Source organism: Galeopterus variegatus, unplaced genomic scaffold (assembly GCF_000696425.1).
Source record: "Galeopterus variegatus unplaced genomic scaffold, G_variegatus-3.0.2 Scaffold722, whole genome shotgun sequence".
In the NCBI taxonomy this organism is placed as follows: Eukaryota; Metazoa; Chordata; class Mammalia; order Dermoptera; family Cynocephalidae; genus Galeopterus; species Galeopterus variegatus.
Window position 1 is genome coordinate 399,943 of NW_007726833.1, and position 24,501 is coordinate 424,443.

The 24,501-nt window shown below is 41.4% G+C and overlaps 1 protein-coding gene across 1 annotated transcript in view; it reads left to right on the forward strand.

Moving 5' to 3' along the window:
* TSPAN7 (tetraspanin 7) overlaps positions 1-22,464 on the forward strand; it is a 125,147-nt gene extending 102,683 nt beyond the window's left edge. Inside the window, exons 3-8 of the mRNA XM_008571792.1 lie at positions 4,100-4,174; positions 7,274-7,369; positions 8,564-8,719; positions 15,396-15,479; positions 21,100-21,175; positions 21,438-22,464. Of these exons, the coding sequence (XP_008570014.1) occupies positions 4,100-4,174; positions 7,274-7,369; positions 8,564-8,719; positions 15,396-15,479; positions 21,100-21,168 (480 nt within the window). The 3' untranslated portion in view covers positions 21,169-21,175; positions 21,438-22,464. The remainder of the gene's footprint in view (positions 1-4,099; positions 4,175-7,273; positions 7,370-8,563; positions 8,720-15,395; positions 15,480-21,099; positions 21,176-21,437) is intronic.
* The last annotated feature ends 2,037 nt before the right edge of the window (positions 22,465-24,501 follow it).

Sequence of the window (24,501 nt, forward strand, 5' to 3'; positions counted from 1 at the left end):
CAGCCAAAGCAGCCAGGGTGCTGGTAGTGGAAGCAGGTTTCTGAGGTGGCCCTGGGCAGTGAGCCCATGGAGGGCATCTCAGGCCTATTCCCTGAGACCATTCTGTTTCCCTAGGCCTCTGGGTCTATGATGGAATTGTTGGCCCCAGAGGTTTCTGCAGGGCTTTCAGGGCCTTTTTCTCATTCTCTTGATAATCTCTTTCTTTTTGTACTCATCTCCTTAGCAAATGATTTCTGGGCTGCACCATTGCATTTTTCTCTTGAAAATGCTCTTTGCTTCTCTACCACATAGCTAGGCTGCAAATTTCCTAAATCTTTGTGCTCTGCTTCCCTTTTATTTTTATTTTTTTAAAAAAGGATGACTGGTAAGGGGATCTTAACCCTTGACTTGGTGTTGTCAGCACCACGCTCTCGCATGAGAGCTAACTGGCCATCCCTATATAGGGATCTGAACCCGTGGCTTTGGTGTTATCAGCACCACACTCTCACTCTCGCAAGTGATCCACAGGCCGGCCCTCTGCTTCCCTTTTAAATTCTGGCTTTATGTCATGCCTTTGCTGTCATAACTCAGCATAGGCTGTTGCAAGTAACTATGCAGCTTCCTGAATGCTTTGCTGCTTAGAAATATTTTCTGCCAGATACCCCAGGTTTGCACCTTGAAGTTACACATTTCATAAAAGTTTTGGGCACGAACAGAATGCAGTCAAGTTCCTTGCTAGTTCACAGCAAGGGTGGCCTTTGCCCCAGTTTCCAATAAACTCCTTATTTCTATCTGAGACCTCCATAGAATGGTCTTTACAGTCCATGTTTCCATAAGCATTCTGATCACCACCTTTTAACCAGGCTCTAAAACATTCCAAACTTTCTCTTGTTTTCTTGTCTTCTGAGTCCTCCAAACTCCTCCACCTTTTGCCCAACATCCAGTTCCAAAACAGTTTCCACATTTTCAAGTATCTGTTATAAGCAACACCCCAGTTCTCTAGTACCAATTTTCTATATTAGTCCGTTTCTGTTGCTAATAACAAAGTACACAGAACTGGGTGATCTGTAAGAAAACAAAACTTATTGCTTACAGTTTCAGAGGCTAGGAAGTCCGAAGTCCAGGGAACACATCTGGTGAGTCTTCTTTGGTGGTGGCTTTACAGCAATGCAGGGGTCTCACATGGCAGAAAATGGGACAGCAGAGAGAGACTAACCTCTCATATGCTCTTCTTATAAAGTCCTCAGAACCATGCCCCTTACTAAGATTATTAATCCATTCACTATAGCATGGTTCTACAATCTAATCACCTCTTCAAGCCTCCACCTTTCAATTACCATAATAGGATTTCCCACCCTCAACAGTTAAAGTGGGGATTAAGCTTCTAATATACAAATTTTAGGGACACAGTTCAATCAATCCGCAGCAGGACTAAATCCCAAGGTTTCTTCCAGCACAATTACTATGACTGAAGGTGGGTGGAAGAGGGGATATTTTCCTGTTTTAACTCTAAATTTGCTTAAGATCAAAAATAGGATGTATGTGTAAATGATGGAACAGTTATCTCTGGCCTCTTCTGGAGGTGGTTTCACACCACACTATAATTTTCTTCTCCTAACGCTCAAGAGTTTACTGGCAGGTGAGCCTTTTGAGGAGTCGAGGAGTTTTGGGGGATTTTGGCTTAATTTTAGTCTTTTAAAATATCATTTAGTTCTTTTTTGCACTACATGCTGTACTGGGTGCATATTATGTTTTACTTATTCCTCACCACCACCGTGAAGTGGAGGTTGTATTTTTGTGTTATATAACAGGGACTTGGAGGTTAGATAACCTGCCCAAATTTAAACCACTAAAATGTGGAAGGCTGGGATTTATTTTTGTTTTTTGGGATTTTTTTGTATTATTTTTAATTATTTTTTACGTTTTTTTCTTTCTTTCTTTTTTTTTTTTTTTTTTGTTTTTATGACTGGCTGGTATGGGGATAAAAACCCCTGATCTTGGGTTAAAGGCTGTGCTCCAACCAACTGAACTAACCAGCCAGCCCAGAAGGCTGGGATTTGAACCCGTGTATATCTCTTATCTAAGCCAGCACTGTTTCTATTCCATTATTTTTATTTGGAAAAAACTCTAACCCCTACCACCTGTATTTAGGATAAGCTCTTACCAAAAGGCATTTGGACAAGGCTTTCTGTAGGTGAAGCAACTGCTCTCTGAAAGCTCTGGAGGCAAAGGACGTGCCAGTGACAGAAAATTGCTGATCTGGCTGACGATAGCAGAAGTCAGTTGATTGTCAGTCTAGAATTTTATGGTCCTCATTTAACCTCATTAATTGCAAAACAACTGCAAATAACTATTTCTACTTTATGGAGGACCAGAGAGGCTGCCTCTTTCCTAAGAGGCCATAACAAGGCTAGGACTCAAACCTAGGAGGATTTCTGACCACAGAAACAAATGTCCTTTCTCGCACTTGCCACCTGACAGTTACTTTCCCACATGACTTTGCAGTGGAGTCTAGGCCTGATGTGAAACTCTCCCCAGAGAAAAGTGTGCTTTTAATTATATTTTGTGTGAAGTTGAGAGAAGTCATGTACATGGGGCATTCTACTCATAACTGCATGTTTAATATTTTAGTGGCTATGCTTTGTTTGTAGATAATTTTGTTAGTATTTAGAAAGACATTGGTATTTTGAGCCAGTATTTCCTTCTTTTAACATACAAGGGTGATTCAGAAAGTACATGGAAAGATTCATATTATCTTTTAATTCTATTTTTCCATGAATTTTTTGAAGTACTCTTGTACGTGCTACCAGTTGAGAAAATAATTGATTCTGTGCACAGATGCATACTTTATAAGATATATGTACAATCGATAGGTAAGTAATGTAACCATGTGCATTCTATCCAAATTCCATAGCATCATTTAGGGCCATTGCAAACATTCAGAAATGTTTTACATTTTGAGATGAAAAGAAGCAGTTTGTAAGACATATGCTTTACAGGTAAGGAATCAATTCTTATTCTTTTTATGTGCCTTTCAAAGTCACAAAAATGAAAATCCTTAATATCTCATAAGTACCATGTAATATCTCTGAACTTAGACATGCACCAGGCATGCGCAGGTGCATGCACACGTGTGCACACACGCATGGACACACACACAGCATCAGTCAACTTGGGAAGTACAGGCAGCGTGAGATGAGAACACTGTGGGTATAGCTGTTTGCAAACATCATTAGTAATGTAGCCTATGTGCCTTTTTAAAGGATATAAACTCCATGCAGTGTCCAGAACAAGAGAGGCAAGCAGCCCCACAGGAAGCTGCTGACGGTACTGTGTTCAGGAATGGCCACTATACTGAAGATGAATGTCCTCCCATGAACATTCTGGTATTTGGGTTCAGATGGGAGGGGCACAATCCCAAATGAAGCGGTTTTGTAACCATTTCCTATGAGAAACTGGAAGAAACTAGGGGAGTTTGGCTGAATGAAGAGAAGCAGCAGGTTCACATCCTGGCTGTGTTCACGCATATTAAGGGCTAGTGTAGAGAAGAGAGGTTGTGCTGGTTCTTACATCTCCTAAAAGCAGAAGCGACACCAGTGAGTGGAAGTTAGAAGTAGGCAGACTTGTAGCCAAGGGAAAGGAAGGTGTTCCAATAATCAGAATAGTTTCAAAATGAAATGGGCTGTGGGGTGTAGGCACGCAGATGCTGTCTGACCATTCTGAGGAAGGTGGTAGGAAGGGCTCCCAGAGAGGACAGATGGTGTCCTGTGACCTCCAGAGCAGATTTTTTTTTCTCTATCTCAAAGATTCTAATGTTAAAAATAGTGCATACCTTAGTTGTGAAAAGCCCTCCCAGGTTTCTCCTGCTCGAGCCAAGCTCACATGCACGATGCTAGTCTCTTGATGATATCTCCGCAACATGTGTATTAAACAGACACATCCCTGTATTGAGGCTCATGTGGGTAAATCTGAAGAAGCGAATTTTTAAACTTTTTCTAAACTTTGTCTCAGGAGTGCGAGGACATGTGTAATCTCCCCTGACAGGAGGCATCCTTCCCTGAAGAAGCTCTCTTTTTAATCCTGACATGTCTAAATTTGTCCTTGTCCACTTGATTTTCAGTATGCCATGTTTCTGTCGCTGGTGTTCCTGGCTGAGCTCGTAGCTGGCATTTCAGGGTTTGTGTTTCGCCATGAGGTGAGTATACACAAAGTGGAGAACTCGGTAAAGGGGTCTTTGTTTTTTGTTTGTGTGTTGGCAGCTGGCTAATACAGGAATGGAACCCTGGACCTTGGTGTTATCAGCACCTTGCTCTAACCAACTGAGCTGACCAGTTAACCCTAAAGGGTCTTTGAGAGGAGGATTTTTGAAACCTCTTGAAATGTGTAAAGGGTGCATATAGGCTAGCTGGTTTCCCCAGTGGTGTTACTATATTCCAAATGTCATGTAATATAACCTGAAATTTCAATGAAATTCTAAAAGCAGGAATTTTGCCAAACTCAAAACCTTCATTGTTGATTCTTACTCTATTTCTCTGTGTAGCTATTGCATAAAATGATTCTCAACCCTGTTTTAGAACACGGACCTTCGATATAGATTAAATATTCCTTTAAAAATAGCTGCTTCAAAAAGGCATGGTGTGTATCTGTATAACAAGATTTCCGAGACTGCAAAGGCAAGCCGAACTAATTGTCTTGCTGCCTTGTAAATCTATTATTGTACCCTGTAAATAGCAGTAAAGCCAGAAGTAGATATGTATGTATTAGAAAGGAAAAAACCCAGTAAGCTATAGGGGGAAAGCACACTGAGGCGGAGTGCTACTATGCCTCTTGAAAGTCTGGCATCGTCCCTTCCCAGGCCCTGCTATTGTGCTTGGCCAAGTTCAGTTCTCAGTGAGCTTGCCTTATGTCCTCTCTGCTCCCTTCCCTATTGTCCTGGTTTTTCTCTGTACTGGAGGCGGCATCCCAGATGCCAAAGCTAACTTTCAGAACCCGTTTCATATGGATACCATGTCTGGAATTAGAGCCCCCATTCTTACTCTCAGGCTAGGTAAAACCTGATCAAGTCCTGGTCTTGACAACCCTAATAGGTGCCCCACGTACGTGTGCGAACACCAGGAGAGGCATGGCTTGCTCCCGCCGGAGCCCTTGCCCACTGTCCCTCGTGTGTGCTGCTGGGACTGTGCTCCACAGAGGGGTTTTTCTCTTAATGATTCCTGCTCCCTAGGGCCTGGAAATCTTTATCTACCTGATCTCTTTTTATCTGAAGCACATAGGGGTTCAGTGGGCAGGGAGTACAATGCCACTCTGACCACCAGGACTGGTCTTGAGTTTGGTTAGACAGTCGAACTCACATGATGACAATAGGTCACATTTAGCACCATTTACTCAGAATGATATCGTAAAGGAAGCACAGCTTGCCTGCAGGGCAGCAGTGGTCTTGTTCTTCAGCATGAGTTCTCAAAGTGGTCCGGGGCCTATTCTATGTATAGCCCCCTGCCCCAAGAGACAACCCTGGGGCAGTGAAATGAGAGGACACAGCTGGGTGTGTAGCCACCTTGGCTTAAAGGCTTCCTGCACCTAGTATCTCTTTATCTCTTGTAACTCTCCTATGGACACAGCTTCCAGTATTTCAGAAAGGAATATGCTTAGTTAAGAGAGTCACCACACTTAGCCCTAAGCTTCCCACCAGGTACTTAACTGTCATTTGCTGTCCTTCCAATTTGGAGGCATTTCTCCAATCAAGTGTCAGTTTTACCATAAGCCAGGTTGCCTGGTAATACATCTGACACTCCACCTTCATCAGGTTTCCATGGGAACACAGTTTGAAAGTTACCTGAGTCAAAAAACATACAAACAAACTCAATTTCTCCCACTATACTCTCACGACATGCTTCTGACACCAGATGCGGGCATTTCTCCCCACCAGCAAGCAAGCAAGCAGTTCTGCAGCGGACACCAGCTGGGTGTCTTCTAATTCAGTTAAATTATGATACTGTATCTGGAGGTAGCGTCAGGTCACACAGGTTGAGGACTCAGTCTACAAGACTGCCTCCCACTTCTGATACCAATCACAAGTCCAGCTTGTTTTACCTGTGCTTCTTACCAACCAGCTATAAATCAGGGTTCCTACGATTCCCACGTTGGGTTCAGTTGATTTGCTAGAGGGACTCATGGGACTTGGGGAAAACTTTACTTATGTTTACTGGTTTGCTGTAGAGGATATTACAAAGCATACAGATATAGAGATGCATAGGGTGAGGTGTGGGGAAAGGGACACAGAGCTTCCATGCTCTCTCTGGGCACGCCACCCTCCACGAACCTCCATGTGTTCAGCTATCTGGAAGCTCTGTGAACCCAGTCCTTCGGGGCTTTTAATGGAGGCTTTATTACTTAGGCATGATTGATTATATCACTGGCCATTGGCGATCAACTTAACTTTCAGCCCCTCCTCCCTCCCTGGAGGTTAGGGGGTGCAGCTGAATGTCTCAACCCTGTAATCATGCCTCGGTCTTTCCAGTGATCAGCCCCCATCTTGAAGCTATCAAGGGGCCCCAGCCACCAGTCATCTCATTACGATATAGTAGAAGACACTTATCACTTTGGAGATTCCATGGATTTTAGGAATTGTATACCAGGAAAAAGGGAGGAGGACTAAGTATGTATTTCACAATATCACATTACCCCAAGGTCAAGTGCATTCACAAAGAAGGAGGAAGGGTTTGTTAACCCTTTATTAACAACAACAAAAAATTCTTGTCCTTTAGCCCCCCTTCCCCTTTTTTTTCCTCAGTAAAGGTAGGTAAGTGAAAGTTGGTTTTGCCCCAATCTCACATGGTAGAATAGGGATCCATTTTTTGGCCAAAACATCAGTCTGTCTGTCCCTCCCCCATGGCCTGTGCTTTATCATTCTTCCTCACAAGGGCAGATAAAGTTACAGAAAAAAGATGGGAACTAATCAATTCATAGAAAATAACTAGAAAACACAGGCCTGAGGTTTGGCAGCTCAGCATCACAGCCCTTCCAGAAACCAATTAGCCACTCTTGTGGGTCATTTAACAGGCCAGGCTTCCTCAGGATTGGGAGCGAGGGGAACAATTTTTAATTCCTGAGATAATAAACAATTGGTGAATTTTCTGAACTCTATTGTTTCAGAAAATGGGGCCCTGCACTCCCCCCAGCCTACATCTATTCAGAGACTTTCGGAAGAGGTCTATCTTGGGGTAGAAGTTGGTATTAATCCGAGTTCGTTTGGGCTGCAGTGGACTGAAACCACATCGTTCCTTGTCTTCCACAGATCAAGGACACCTTCCTGAGGACTTACACGGAGGCCATGCAGAATTACAATGGCAATGATGAGAGGAGCCGGGCAGTGGACCACGTTCAGCGCAGTGTAAGTTTCAGGGAGATCTCTAAGGAGATCGACAGGGAGCTGCCTGTGAGGTCTGTGCTTAGACTTGTGGGCTGGTAGTAGGTTGGGCTAGTAGCATTTGCTGTTGATTCCTCTTCTTCAACTCATGGTTCAGTTCCATTTCCAAGAGTAGACAACCAGTACTTGTCCAAGCTGCAGTTATCCAGGTAATTAGTGTCAAGGAGGAGCCTTGCATCGATAAGGGTTGTGAAGGTGCCAAGGACAGCTCATTTGCCTTCAAGATCTGAATCCCTGGAAAGGAGTTAGGCAGTGGGCATTTTACACCCTTACTTAGAGTTGGCTCCCAAAGGCTGGCTTTCTGGAATCAGTGTGTTCAGGCTGGACAGAGAGCTTGGGTGAGCTGCGTTCACTGGCTAAGGCAGTGTTGTGGGGGTGGAGAGTAAACCTAGAAGAAACTGAGGATCTGTCAGGGATGTGAATGGCCTGGGCTGCCTGGTGCTTTGCAGAAGATATGAGGGAAATGGAAGAGAGGTTTCCTGCCCGGAGGTGCTCAGTGTGGCGGTTGCTGGTGCTCAAGCCTGACTGCCCATCAGGATCACCTGGGGAGGTTTTTGACTTTGTTTTGTTTTGTTTTGTGTTTTTTTTTTTTTGTCTGCCACTGTAGAACAAAAGCAGCAACAGACAATATATAAATGAGTAGGCATGGCTATGTCCCAGTAAAGTTTATTTACAAAAACAGGCAACTGAAGGGCTGTAGTTTACTAACACCAACTCTCTCTCTTCCTCTATGTCTCTTTTTTTTAAAACTATTTATTTACTTATTAGTATAGATCTAGTGGAGACCTTTTTAAAGCCATGTTTGCCTCCGCTCCCCCATCAGCAATCCTGATTTACATGATGCACACATCTTTAACAGTATCCGACTCACATAGGTGATTTTGATGCTGAGACAGGACCTCCACTTTGCTTGGTGGAGGTGGTAAGAAGGCCAAAACGATATATAATCTAGGACTCACTTCCTTCTCTGACTCCAAATGACCATCGAAGTGAGTATAATTGTTAGTGGAGCTTCAGTTCATCTTTACTCAGCAAAGCTGTGCATGTCTTAGGAGCCTGGCCTGTGTTTCTCTTTTAAAAGTTGCACGGCAGTGACTGAGGAGACCACAGTGTCTTTGATCCATCACTCTTTGATTCTTTTCCTTTCTCTGTTAATAGCTGAGCTGCTGTGGTGTGCAGAACTACACCAACTGGAGCACCAGCCCCTACTTCCTGGAGCATGGCATCCCCCCCAGTTGCTGCATGAACGAAACTGACTGTAACTCCCAGGATCTACACAATCTGACCGTGGCTGCCACCAAAGTTAACCAGAAGGTACCTGCTTCTTCTCAGCCCTGATGGGACCAGTGGTGAATGTTTGGAAAGGCTTTTGTGTTTCTGTGAAATTATGACAAGTAGATTAGAAATGGTACTACAGCAGGATATCAAGAATTTTCCTTTGTGGTCATGGATTGCCTGGGAGAGGCACTTGGGCCTGCTCGCTCCCAAAAGAGGAAGCTGTAACTTAGATCAGCCTCTCATTCCTCTCCCACAGCAAGAATCTACCAGGCACAGTTATGAAGGCTTAGCAAATGCTTACTGTTAACCCTGATGCTTATGTCAGAGAATGTTGGCTTTCTTCTTTCTGGGTGTCTTTCTTCTGCATAATATACCATCTAAAGATGAAATTATTCACAGCTGGGTGCCAGCTTCTGGAACGAAGAGGGGAGTACAGTTGACAGACAGCATCTGCTTCTTCTAAGAGGATGGCCTTTATTTTAGGGAGTTCACTGCCATAGGAAAAGAAATCAAATCACTGTCAACATTCTGACTCCTGAAGAAATTAGAGGGGGGGAAAAAAGATGACTAAAAGAAATTTGAAAGTTAGAATATAGTGGAAATGAGGGAAATGAAGTTTTTGTAGTCAGAAAAAAGGAAAATCAATTCTCTGTACTCCACCTTACAGAGAATACGATGAAGAGATGATACAACTGCATGTGAAGGCTGTCTGCATTTTTAAATGTTTAGAAAATACCATATATAAAATATGTATTGGTAAAACAGAAGGGAGGGGGGAAACCTACTATTGTTTACCTGTGGTTATTCAGCCATGGGGTAAATTTTCTTTTCATTCTAAAATAAAATTCTATTCTTCTGATGTCTTCAAAATTCTATGTGGTCTGGGCCAACTACTGAATCAAATTCATAGAGAGAAGATGGTCATTCTCTCAAGATTAGAATGTTACGAGGTGGTATCTGTATTTTGCCTATTTAATGTTGGTAATTGTAGCATAAATGCTGCAAGACCTTGTTGCCATTATGGAAGCTTATTTTGTCATTCTAGGCTTACTACTTTGTTATTGATGTAGTTCAGTAAAATTCAGTACTGATAGCTTCTTGTCTTAGCTAAGAGTCCATCTGTTCCTACTGGAATTTTCTTATGAACCCAAACTTTGCAGCCTCCTTCACTTTTTTTTTTTTTTCCCCCTGACCGGTAAGGGGATCACAACCCTCAGCAAGGTGTGGTCTGCACCATGCTCAGCCAGTGAGCACACTGGCCATCCCTATATAGGATCTGAACCCGTGGCCTTGGTGCTACCAGCGCTGCACTCTCCCGAATGAGCCACGGGGCCGGCCCCTCCTTCACTTCTTATTAGTTAATAAGGTGACTGCTGGCTTCTTCATGGACATCCCCATTGAGCACTCATTTGTATCATTATGCTGCCATTTTATGAAGTGCCAAGCATACCTGGCATGTGCTGGATGCTCCAATTTATGGAAGGCAAGACATGCTCTATGGCAGGTGAGATATTTGGCATAACAAAGCTTCAGGAGGTCATTCGTAAAAGCAGCACCCTTCAAATTTGGTGGAAGTCTTTTCTTTTTTTTTTTAAATCAAAACTTCTTCCTCTTTTGTTAAAGATGAGGACCCAGAAGTCAACATTACAGGTTCTGGAGTCAGACTCCAGTTTAAATTCTGGCTAATCCACTTGCTGATTGTGTGATCTTGATCAAGTTACTTGACCTTTCTCAGTCTTGCTTCTCCCATCTGTAAAATGGGGATAATAATAGTTCTTGCCCATTAGGGTTGATATGAGGATTGAATGATATAAAGTATCTAAAGCACTGTGCCTGGCACAGATTAAGGATGTGATAAATGTTAACTATAATGATGTTAACTGTAATGTAAATGTAACGATGATGATGGTAAAGTTTGTCTTCTACTATATCATATTGCCTATTATTAGAAATGATGCAGCAGATCCTTGTAGGGAAAATGTTTTGTTAATATCTAAAGGCAAGTTTAGAGACATATCCTATACTGCATCTATAATCCTTACAATTATTTCCAGAAAGAAAGATAAGGTAGCATTTTTTCATTTCGTTGATAACCTACACATTGACCTTACTCCTTGCCTCCCTGCTACAATCCTATTTTATATTTCCCTGGGCACCTCAAGTACTTGGAAGAGGTGCTTAACTTCTCTCTCACTTCCTTTTTACTCTCCAACCTGGCTCCCTCAGAGGAGAAAAAGTGAATGAAAACAGAAGTTCGTTTACTAAGATTCATTAGACATTCTCATTTAATGCTCATATGAACCTCTGAGACAAATTGTTTCCCCTGTCTGAGTCTCAGACACCTCATTTATAAAAGGTGGGAGATTGGGATGGGGTGGAGATAGTAGTAGTAGATGCTCGTAAATGTTAGCCCTGCCTCTGTAAGATCTGTGCCCTGGGCACAAATCCTACACGCCGAAGTGACTCGCCTCACAGAGACCACAAGACAAGAGATCGCTGCAATTTAAGCAAGAGGTGTTTATTCAGCATATGCTGGGTCACGTTTTTCATAAGCGGCCCCGAGCTCTTTGACATGAGAGTTTTTATACACTTTCTTTGGACAAAGACTTTTTTTTCATGGTCAGGCTTAACAGGCTAGCCCCCACCGATAAGGGACTGTTTAATTTTTTTTTTAATCACTTGGGCTCTGCCAGGTGTCCTGAAGATAAGAGGGCTGGTTAGTCCTTGAGGCCGGCTGGCCCCTGCAATGTGTGTCTAGTTCTGCTTTGAGCTCTAAAAAGCTGTTTTACTTAAAATACCTTTAGAAATGTTTACCTCGTACAGTGCTTACAGGAATAATTTGTGGAGGTTAGCTTAAAGTTCATATTTCTCTGTTACAATTTGTGCAGGCTAAAGCTACATAGGCAATAATATGGGTTAGAGTCACAATTTTTATATCACCTCCCTACTGACTCCTTCCCCCATGAGCCTTAACTACTGTTGCATTCTAGTTATATGCAATCTTGTGAGTTAGAATAAATGGATCATCCCTGTAGATTTTTTGGTGTCTTGAACCCTACACTCTGATAGCACAAAAAGATGATTCTTGGCTCTTACCTGGAAGCCTGGAACCTACCTTGCACAGATAACTGGGAGAGAGCAGGAGGGAGGTGTGAACACTTAAACCGAATATTTATTGTTCGGTCTGCGGGACAGGTTTATTTTGGTTTGGCTAGCAGAATGATGGAATGTCTTCAGGTCTGGTTGGCTAATAGCATTGGCTGAGCCCCTACTCCATCAGAATTCTTTGACAGTTTGTAAGAGCAAGGGAAAGAGAGAGAGTTATTCTGGTTGGCAGGTACAGAGAAGCCTACTCCTAATAGTTAACTCTGTCACTTGCGGATGTTTTTTCAGTGGTGACTGTTGATTTAGACATGTTGAGAGGGTGAGCAAATTAAATGTTCTGTTTTCGACTGTTTCCTAGGATACTTAGCAGGTCTCTGTAGATTTATCTCACATCTGACAACCAGGTTTTCATATTAGGAAATTGAGAGAGATTGTTGTGGGTAGATAAGATCATGGTTTAGAGGAGACCTTAAGGTTGAATGCATACATGGCCTGTGGCTATAGTATCAAAGCAGTTCTTGCAGCGGATCTATGGTGAGACCTGGAAAATGGGCTTTTAGGTTTACATGATGAATGATAGAGAAAAATCCAGAGATGGAAAGCATTTATTTCAACATTGGTCTTCTATGAGGGTACTTCAGAAAGCTGACTGAAAGATTCGTTATTATTTTTTCATGAACTTTGTGAAGTACACCCTCATATTGTTTAAATAACAAAAAAGATAAATCCCTTTCATCTTCCCATTTCAAGTAATCCTATAACAGATATGATTCATTAATTTGCTTTTTTATTTGGAGTAAAAAATAGTGAGGGAACTTTTTTAATAGAGGAGTGCTTAAGCTTTAATGGGCATGTGAAGCATCTGGAGATATTGTTAAAATTCATTAAAAATTCATATTAAAAATGAATAACCCAGGGATTTGGCAGATTCTGCTCCAGGAGGTCTGGGGGGGAGGAGCCTTTAATTCGACATTTCTAACAGGCTCCCAGGTGATGTGATGCTGCTCATTTAAGAACCACACACTGAGGAGCAAGGTTTAAAGAGAACTATTTTGCCACAGTTTTTTTTTTTTCTCTTTTTTTTCCCCCTGGTTTTTCTTACTGGCTGGAGTGGCCTTGTCAACAATAATGTGACTGACTCTAAAATCTCCTAAAATGGAGTAGAAATCATACTTTAGAAAAATGAATATTCAGCTTAGGTGTGGAATTGAAACTCACAGAAAAGAAATCTATGCTAAACTGTTTTCGCAGAGTAAGAAAACAGCCCACCTTGCTTCTTTCTGAGTTGAGTGGTTAGGTGGATTTGCGTTTCCATATCTTGAGGTGCTGGTCTGTACCTCATTCCTCCCCCGGATCATTACTGTGAGAAGTTACAGTAATGATGGACAGCACAGCATGACAAAACAGTCTTAGCTACTACCATTTGGGAAAGTGTTAGAATATCCACTTCTCTTCCTGCTTTGTCTTCTTCCTAACCCAAACTCTTCTCCCTTGTACTACCTTTTGAAAAATAGTGTGATATATAGTTTCACTAATAAAAGTGAAATTAGCAAGCTTCTACTATAGAGAATCAAATTTCAGAACTCCCCACAAGCATTAATATATTTCCTTTCCCACCCCACTCTGCCTTTCAAATTTGCATCAGATAACCAAGGAGTATAATTTGTCAATTGCATTGAAAACACGTGGCAAAGCACTGCTGGTAAGGTAATGCACATTTTTCTCTGCAAACAGACTGTGAATATAAAAAAAAATATCACTTAGAAGATACAGCATTGGCAGAATTTTCACTAGCTATGAGAATTGTTAAATTTTGAATATAATAATGAGAAACATGGTTAGGTTTTTTTGGTTGTTGTTCTTCAGATGTTATTACAACTTAGTGTGCCTTTCTTGATAAACAAGAACCACCTTAACCCTGTTTATAAAATTAATGTCCTTACTTTTCACAGATTTTATACATTCAAGTTGAAGCCGTTTTTCAGAAAACTGGAAAAAGACTATGCCGTTCAAGACTCTAGGTGGATTTGGCCAGTTCCAAATAAATATACTTACACACACACACACACACACACACACACACACACACACACACACACACACACACAAATAATCAAAAACCTCCCCAAATGAGCACATCATACCACATGGCTTTATTGGTGAGTTCTACCAACCATTTAAAGAATGAACATGAATATTTTGTAAAGTCTTCTAAAGGAGAGAATAGAAGGGAACTCTGCCTAAAAACTCTATGTGGCCAGTACTACTCTGTTAACAAAACCTGTAAAGACATGACAAGAAAAGAAAAGTAAAAAACAATGTTCCTTATGAATATAGATGCAAAAACCTTCAACGAAATATGAGAATTTCATCTTTTGATAGCATATTCATTATTACAAGTCATAATTATTCTTTGTGCCCCTTACGCAATTTCCCTCTAAACACCTATCTCCCTTTCCACCTCTAGTAACCATAGATTTCTTCTCTCCTGAATGTTCAATGTATTATTGTGGTGTCGGTCTCTCTTTCTCTCCCCCTCCCTCCCTCTCTCCCCCTCCCTCTCTCCCCCTCCCTCGCTCCCTCACATGCTCCCTCACATGCTCCCTCACTGCTGTTTGACGTAAAAGTCATTTTCTGCCTTTACATTATGGGTGATCCACAAAATTTAGTGTTTTGTTCCTGGATTGTGTCGACAAAATGTAATCCAGAATAACAGCAACAAAAAAACTTGTTCAGCAACATTGTTAAACTCCAACCACACCATTCATTTTACAGAATGGAAATTAATTAGTTTTAAACTAACATTGAAATTGGTGATAATTATTGGTTTAAATCACAACATTTAAAGATTGTATATGTTCAAGAGAAATTCACTTTATTTTATAGATAAAATTATTGCCATCCAGAAAGGGGAAGTGACTTGTTCAAGGCCACATAGTAAATTTTTGGAGGAGATGACTCTAGAACATAAATTTTTTCCTATTAAAGAAATCTTAAGTCTCCTTAGGAAGAATCCTAAAACTCCATAAAGTTGGCAGGTATCCAAACACCTCCCTCTAGCCAGATGATTTCATTTTGTTTATCCAAGATTTTATCATTCATTGTTAAAATGCTAGTAACTATGTTTATAATGCTGAGGTTTCCTGTTCAAGAATGTGGGATGCCTTTTCATCTGTTCACATTGACCTCTGTAACTCTGTGGTGTTTATTTTGTAGATTTTACAGATTATTTGCTAAATTTAATCCTACTGCTGAAGTATTTGTGGATGGAATTCCGCTTCTGGGATTTGTTTTAAAATAATCCAAGCAAGGGATGGGAATTGGAGAGATTGAGATAAAACAAAATTGGCTATATGTTGGGATGTGAGGGGGCTGGGCACATGGATGGGGGTTCATTGCAGTACTTTTTTCTATACTTTTTTTGTATGTTTGAAATTTTTGTTCATTTTGTTTTAATGTTTGAAAAAAATGCTAGTAAATTCCTAGAGAGTTACAATCATATTTGCTAAATTAAAGTTGGAGTATGTGTAAGAGTGTTGCAAATGCAGGTAGTTGGACCTGGCCTGGGTAAAACGTGTCTCTGAGGACTGTGTGTCTCTGTTTCCAGGGTTGTTATGATCTGGTGACCAGTTTCATGGAGACCAACATGGGAATCATCGCTGGAGTGGCATTTGGAATTGCATTCTCCCAGGTAGCTCATATAAGGCCTAGTCTGGCCTTTCCCCTGCATTCTGCTCTAGTTTGCCTCCCTGGCTCCAGATTCTCAGCCTGCCTTCCCTATGCCTTGGGGAAAGTTGATAGATGGGGTCAGAGCTCCTTACTCGTTAGTCCTCAGGTCATCTGTTTATTGATTTTCCTTTTTCAACTTAAATGAAGTTTTATCATCAAGGGAATATCGGTTACAGTTCAACTAATGACTAGCTCCAGAAAAACAACTTGTTTCTTCTATAGGTCAAATGGAGGTTAACTGAACAACATGCTGGCTTAATTGGAGCATAAACAACTCAAAACATCAAATGGTTGATCTGGATTTGAGGAAGGCTTGTTTCCTGGTTGACCTGTCCCCTCTTTGTTCTTAGTTCCTGTGGATTATGCATGAAATTTTTCCCTTTAAAGAAAGCCTAAATTTAGCAAACTTCATCTTGTGATCATTATTTTAATCTCCAGGTTTGACTATTTTGAGAGGAAACCAAATTTTTGTGTATTAAATTTTATATCCCTTCATCTCTACTTACCTTCTAAAAAATAATAGAATTATGCAAATTGAGTCAACTACACATACTCAAGGATGGAACAAGATTAAGCTTAATCTAAAATTTAGCCCACCTCCCCCAGGCAGGGTACTGTCCCACAGGCTTCTGATCTCCCAGCCAAATGATATAACCTTGCTTTAATATTGCTATGGGTAGAAAGATTGACATGTATACTTAGCAACTAAATAAAAACTTTGTTTATGTTTAACTTAAATTTTTTTCAGACCAACAGATTGATTTTTTAAACAAAGCTCAATTAATGTTGTCTCAGTAATATTTCCACAGCTCTAATCTTTATATAGGCTATCTCATATTGTCTGTACCTCTGTCACTCCTACTTAGCAATCCAGATACACTTTAATGTTAATCAAGTCTGTTCCTAAAACATTTTTTATTGAAATATGGAATGTACAGTAAAGTACATAAATTATAAGCTTACAGCTTAATAAATTATCACAAAATGAATATACCTGTGCAACCCTCACTTAGATCAAGGAATAGAACCTTAGCCTGATAGTTTGTTTTTGCAAGTAGGCAACTGAGCCTTAGAAAGGTAGAAATCTTTTCTTCCTAGCAGTTACAAAAACCATTGTGATATTTCATCTCACTAGATTGTGTGGACTCAGCCAACATGAGTGTGTTTCTTATTACGATTTCAAAATTCTTTTTTACCATGCTTTGTTTTTGTGTAGCCTGTGGAGTGATTTAAACCTCAACATGCCAATACACAGACAAACCAGAGTGGGGTTACAAACAATGCCGAGGAACTCCAGACACTGTTCAAAAGCACTTGCTGCCCTGAACTTTCTTCCGGTTGCTGTAGTATTTCAATAACACTCAGTAACATTGTCATCTGTTATGACTGGGGAACATTTTAGAAGATCCCCAAACTCATGAATGAGGCAAATGTGCAGGATACACTTGATATACAGTTTCTTTAACACATGTATGTGTAGCATTGGGTTGTTAACATGGAGAGGGCAGACTTATGTTTGCTATTTGAGGAGGACTGTCCACTTGGAGGAAAAAATATTGCTGACATCTTCCCTAATGGCTATTCTAGAACCATAAAGGGACATGATGCCAATACTGTATGTGAGGAGAAGAGAAACTCAAAGAACCTGGAATCTCATGTTTGAAACATCTTATCCAAAAATATTCACATGTGGCCATGAGTGTGTGTGTGATGGGGAGGTGGATCCTATTTTCATGAGTGAGATGAATCAGGTCAAATGGATCCTTCTCCAAGTCATGAAGAACCTGATTAATACCTCTCTTCTACTTCTCTCCCACACATTCCTATGAAGGAATTTATGCTTAGACAAATGGTTATCTGGCCTGATGAACATTAATCTCTCTATGCTACCTTAAAGAAATTCCTCCCTTGGGGATTGTTGAATATGCTCTGTGGCCTTCTGGGACAGCGCGAGAGAGGAGCTTTGGCCCAAGAAAGCCCAAAACAGAAACTCTCTGTTGTGAGTTTAGGTCTCATCAAGGTACCACATAGTTGTTGGGATGAGAAAACAAAACACAATACCTAGTGGCATCAAACATCCATTACCACTCACCCATGTGGCCAGACAGGCAGGTCCAGCCAGGTAGAGACTTCAGATCTGCTGTTCTCAGCTTAGGGTAGGGAGAGGAATGGCCAGAGCTGGCTTTTACCAGCCAGATGCACTAAGAAATGCAGCTGTTTATGGTGCCAGCAGCCTCAGGGTTCTTGGAAGCTGAAGTCGGCTTCCAGATGCCAATAGACAATGGCAACTACCTATCAGATGCCTGTTCAGGAAGAATCAGCCTGTCGATCATGGTCAGTGGCCCAGAAGCAAAGCTTTTAGCTACATGTGTTCAGAAATTTTAAAGCCAGTGTCATAGTAAAACTTAGCAAATGTTGGCTGATATCGATGAATCAATTGCGTTGGCCTATGCCTTGACCTTTCTGTAATAAAGCAGGCTCTACTGATCAGAAGGTACAGAGAGGCCAAAGTGGGTAGGAGAGAACAGAGCTTTCTTTTTCTCCCTTTCCTTCACCTGCCCTCCACCTCCTCCTTGCCCTTTTCCTGGCCTGCTCTTATGACCTCCATGCTATCATATGTTGGAAGAAACTGGCCTTGCACATCTATCGTCTCAGAGATTAAAGGTGGTATAAAGTACAAGGAACCCTAAGCTGAGTCTAGCCTTTTAATAGACTGGGTAAAAACTTTGTCCCGTTAGCTAACTTAGCCAATTTAAAGCCTTTGAGTTCTGTTTTTTGCACAGCAAGGTTTTGTCAATCATTTAATACTTCTCTCCACAAACTTCCATTGTGTTTGCCCTCTCAAGGAAAAGCCCATTTGTCTAGATTTGTTGGGCAGGTTCTGCTGCCCTATAAATTTATACCAGGAGGTTGAATGTGTTTTGGTAGGTACCGCTTCCCTGCACCTTTGGCAACTTCTGTTTCACTCAAGAGGGCTTGGGGAGAGAGAGCGAGTGAACATGCACGCATGCATGTGCACACATTACCCCCACCCCAAAATGGCATGGAAGAGCCATGGAGTGTCTGGGCCTGGACACTTGTATTTGTGACACTGCTACCCGCCTTGATTTGGCCGTATGTGTGCGTGCACATGATGGGGTAGAGTGTACTCTGGGCATATGTATTTAGTACTTCTGTATCCGAGGTAAACAGACCCAGGGCTTTGCTAGACTTGGAAAATGTTAGGATAGATTAATATTCCATATCATGGAATGTCCTAGTCCTGAGTGGAGACAGTAGAGCTGTTTTCTAGAAGGGTAGGGTCGAGTGGCTTGCTTGAGGTTGGGCAGCCACTGGAGATCCAGAATTACAATTCCAACCACCTTACCTGGTCTACTGTATTATATGTTAAGGCCAAAGATCGCCCTTGTTCCTGCCTCAGGTAGCACCTAAAGGGAATTCATTTTATGCTTTTATAATGAAAGGATTCGAGTCTGTGGAAATAGAAGGAAAAAGGTACTCATCAAAAAAATACAGATCCTACATCTTCCCATCCATACACTGACCTTCACCCCTGCATGGCTTCTGCTAGGGCTGCTGGGATGATTCATTATGTGCCAATAATTCTTTTTTGGACCCTTGAGGAGACCTGTTTATAATTTCCATGTATAGGGCAGGGCAAAGCTGGGGCTAATCTTACATAGGGGAAGACGGTACAACCCTATGCTTTGTGTAGTTTGATTCTTTACCCTCCCCTAAACCTGTTTTCTTATCTGGAAAATTGGGATGGTAATATTGCACAGAGTTGTAGAAAAGACTGAATAATTTGTTATGCCTTAATGTGTTATGTACCTCTGATACTTGTTTGTTTTTTGGCTGGAATCTGATTTTTTTTTACAGTATCAAGTGAGTTCTGGTGTTTGTTGGTCCCAGAAAATGGAAGTTCTAATAAAAAGGGACAAGCTATAAGGTTCAAAGTCCTTGCACTCAATGGGAGATTTTAGTTTCTCATTTGGCAGAATATGGAGGTTGCAGCCTTGGTACCTTGGGCCACTTGGTGATAATTGCATGATACTGTGCATTTTGTGGCACAAAATGATGTTGACCAAAGCCTTGGTAGGAGACAGGGTGAGTCCAATAAGGTGATGATTTTTCCTCACCTGACAGAGGTTAAAGTTTGCATATTATGTAGCACAATTTCAATTTTAAAAAGGAAGATAACAATCAGGGACTGGAACCTTCATGTGTGGGTTAAGAGCAAGCCGAAGGGAGTTCAAGTGTTTCCCTAACCAACCAGTGGGATCTGGTGTGGTTGTAGGTGCTTCACCTGTAAGATAATGGTGACTAGGTGGACTGGATGAGTGGTTCCCTCTCCTGGAAGGCTTGGTTTCTGCGTTCCACCCTCCACAGTGTCTGACTCAGCAGGTCTGGGATGGGGCCTGAGAATGTACATTTCTAACAAGGTCGCAGGTGATGCTGATGCTGTTGGTCCTGGGGCTACACCTGGAGTGACACTGCACCAGATTATCTCTAAAGGTCATTCCTACCTCAGATCTAATAAAACATGCCCAGTTGCTTAAGGAGCAAAGACTGCATTCGCCAAGAGAAAGCTGCCTCTAGACTCAAATGCACAACTGGCCTCCTATCCAACAAATGCTGATCCTCCAGATTCATGAATGAGAATTTTGGTTTCTAATGAGCAGAACAAGATGTGCTTAAGGGTATCTTGGTAGTGGCCCACCCATTTTTATAAGATTCACCTGTGCCACAGGTTAGGTCAAGGCACAAAGGCAGGTGGAGGACTGGAGTCTCCAGAGACGATGGAGGTACTCTATTACTGTTTCCGAGACCCCTGAAAAACTAGGGGTGGGCCCTGGGTGTAGATAAGCATACTTAGGCTTAAGATATCTAAATGGTTGAGAAACAAAGAGAATTTAAAGCCCCAATTTCCCTTTCCCCGCCTACCTTTCACATACCACAACTTTCTTACCTCACTGACAAATGTAGCTGGTCAAGAATAGTTTCTCTAGTCTTATTTCAAGGAAAGAACTAGAAGTCTGTCAGTCTGGTGCAGTCAGGGTATCATACTATGTTGAGAAATCTCCCAAGTGCATGTGCTTATTGGCTTTGAATTAAATTTTGGCCTTTTAATTAGTATCTAATTCTGTTACTTAATTCCTCATTACTCTCATAACATGAACAATCTCTAATACTACTAAGTGTCAAAAGTTGTTCATCAGTGGCCAGAGTGAGCAATAGCTGGAACCTTATGGCCACTGTGAGAACCTCCAGTTGGCCCTGTACCACCACTTTGACTCCCTACAGCTTAGATCCCACAACTGAAATCACTTTTGATCTTTTTCTCTAGTGCCCTTTCCCCATTCACATACAGAAGCCCTTGGTTGTTAAAAATTATATCTAGGGATATATATATATATATATATATATCAAAACATCACATTGTACCCCACAAATATTGCAATTTATAGTCAATTAAAAATAGAATTTTAAATTAAAAAAAAATACATCTAGGGGTCAAAGGAGGGTGTAGTTCAGTGACTTGAGATTTTCGTTTTTGTTTTTCTTTTTCTTTCTGGCTATAGTTGATTGGCATGCTGCTGGCCTGCTGTCTGTCCCGCTTCATCACAGCCAATCAGTATGAGATGGTGTAAGGAGAAGGTAAGTGGCAGTGGGGAGTGGTTCATTTGGGGGATTCCCCCTTGGGACCCATACTGCCCTGTAAGTGGGCAGGAGTGCTGCCTGGTCACTTAACTACCTGATCTTGGTGACACTTGCCCATGTGCAGATATCTCATTTCCGTGGTGCTGGGGAGGAGGTGGGATCTGTGTTACTGTGAAAAATGTGGCAATTCAGCTTGTTGCCTTTTCTTCAAATCCTTATTAATTAACGTGAGTCACTTGCGTTTTAATTTCTCCCCCAGTCTTTCAAGAGCAACGGAATAAGAGACCTGTTTTAAAAAGGAACTACAGCAATCTTTGAAAGACTTCCAGAGAATGTTTAGAGCACAGTACATAATACACCTTCCCTGCTCTCCCTGTTCCTTACCCCTTCCCCTGTTCCTCATCCCTCCCCCATGTGCAACTGAATGACACTCCCTCCCAATCTCTGCTCCACCTTTCAGCCGCATTATGTGTAGTGTCAATTTTGTGAAGTCCTGTTGTGCCACAGAGTGTAGCCAGGTCCCCCTGCAGCTAGTCCTAATGAATCCCACCCCGAGGCCCCACGCGTGCCAGCTCCTCCGTGTGTACTCAGTCCTACTGCAGCTCATCATAGGTGACTGGTTATCACACCATAACTGGCCTCTCTGGGCCCTGCATGTAGTATGGGAGGCTTCCTGTGAGCTCCTCACTGTGGTTGATAAATGCCACACACCTTTATGTAGATAAGCAGACGGTAGTTATCTGTTCTTTTGACTTAATCTCTTTTGGTTTGGTTTTCCCTTTATTGAAGCTTTTTCCTACCTTCTTCAGGCTGCCTAAAACATGTAAAGAGACACATTGGTAATTGTGATGAGGAGGAAAAAACATATGTCATGCATGAAGGAAATTGTTGTTGAGCTTTAGGTGGCCTCCTTGCTCGTAATTGTTATGTACCTGGGTATGTGTAGGCAGTTCAGTGCACCTTTGCTTCTGAGTTGAAACCTGTATAATCCTGTTACAAGCTATGTTGTTGCTTCCCGTGAAGGCAATGATTTTACTTCTGTTTTTTTCCCATTTAATTGCTATTGTGTTATTTTACTTCTTCCTGTATTTGTTTCTTGAATTGACATTACAGACATTGAGGACCTCATCAGATCAATCTAAAAATGAGTGTGAAGGGGGAGCAAAAGTCAAAATATTTTTAAAAGATCTTAAAAATAATGCCTCTGTCTAGCATGCCAACAAGAATGCATTGATATTTGTGAACATTTGTGATATGTGTATTAATAAATAGAGCAATTACAAATGGCTGTGTTCTGGTTCAGTTCTTTGGTTATTACAAAAGTTTTTAAACACATGTTGCTATTCCATCTTGCTCCCCAGGGGATTGGAGACAGACCGCCTCACATACTGACACACCTCTCCACACATACTCCCACCCCACCAAAATAGCACTGGGCAGTGAAAAAGCTGAAGGGTTAGATTTTTTTTATTATGGACATTCAGAAACATGAATCATTTGTCATGAAGAGGATATATTGTTGGCTGCAGAAATAGAACTTTCATATTATTTCAGGCCTCTGAAATCCATGAAATAAATACAGAGATTTCAGCAAAGTTTTTTAAAATCTGGATTTCATAAAAAAGGAAATGACCATTGATTCTTTCCTTTATTATTTCTTTTTTTTTTGCTTACGAAGTTGACATGTTCAACCTTTATTATATAAAGTGCCTTTGGGCCCATCCCATCAGATGAACTCAGCTGTAAGCAAGGCTGGGTGATAGAGGAACGGCCCCTCGACAGTGTGAACTCCATAAGTCCATGGTACTCTCTTGAGGACACGCCCTTGGGATCAAGCCTCATGCTTGGGCACACTCAGCCATTGGCTAGACAGTACCCAGCTCCAGCTGGGCTCCCCACGGGCAATCCTAAGTAGGTAGTGTAAGGGGCTGGGGTCCATGGAGGACCAGCTTCCCCAGCTTGGGGATGCTCCCCTTCCTCTCCCACCAAATTCTGATGTTTCATCTGCAGCCCAGCTGATGTCCAGGCAGTTACTTCCCAAGCCTGCAGACCCCTGCAAGGTCTTCTCATCCTCCTGAAAACACTTGTCGGTGGTGGTCTCAGCAGAATCCTGTACTCGCTCATCTTTCTGTTCTGGATGATTTCCTTTCCCTGGCCCTTTCCCAAGTCCCCAGAGCTCTGACAATGACCCTGTTTCCTTTATTTCTAAGGAGTCTGTATTCTTCCCTTCACTCTTTCTTCTCTGGATTGGATCAAATGAATGCAATCTAGAGAAGAGATTCAGTTGTCCCAGTGTCCCAATTTATACTAAAGTATAGAATGCTTACACTCGATTTAAAGAGCATTTTAGCAATAGGTGCTGTATAATACATTATCTGTGATCAATTTTTTCCTTGATGAGTCATCCAAAAAAAATTAAAAACCCTAGTAAAAGCCAAAATCGATCTGTTCCCAAATGAGTGGATCTAAAAAGCTCTCTTCTCCGTAGAACGACCTGTAATTAGGGTGGAGATGGCTTTCTAACTATGTGCATTTTATTAGCCTGCACTCTGCATGGGGTAAACCCTACAAGGCTTACAAAGGACACTGACAAACCTTCAGATGTTCCCTCAAAAGGTCAGAATTTTTGCAGAATTAAAGAGAGCTCTTCTATGGAAAGAAACTTTTCACTTTTAAATTTCTGTTGTATCTTGAAAGGAGAGTTTTCTGTAAAATCCTAAATAGAGCCCACCTTGTGGTTCACCTTTTTGCAAACTGTGCATTTATTGGTATACTTTGGTAAGTAAGAAATCTATATACTTTCTAAATGAAAATCAGATCTCAGCATTACATACTTTTAATGGGAAACATTTGGATGGAGTTGATTTTACTTTAAAAGTACAGTATTCATGTTTCAACTCTGAATGACTTGTATGTAAAGTACATTCCTCCTTAAAATGAAATTAAGACACAAATCGAAATACTTTTTTTTTCTTTTTTTTTTTTTGAGGGATAATATTTACATATGGTAAAGGACACAAAATGTTAAGTGTACAGCTTGAATTTTTACATATGTATAAACCAGTATAACAGCCCAGATAGATACAGAACATTTTCAGCACCCCTGAAGGTTCCCTCATGCCCCTTCTCAGTCATTAACTGTGCCCGCCACCTCCCATTGAATTGTAGTAACCATTGAATTGTAGTATCATACGTTAGTTTTGTCTGTTCTTGGACTTCAGAGAAATAGAATCATATAGAGAATGGACTTTCATGTACCTGCTTTCAACATTCTGTCTACAAGAGGTAGTTACCTGGTACCTTTAAACATAGTCTCATCTTCA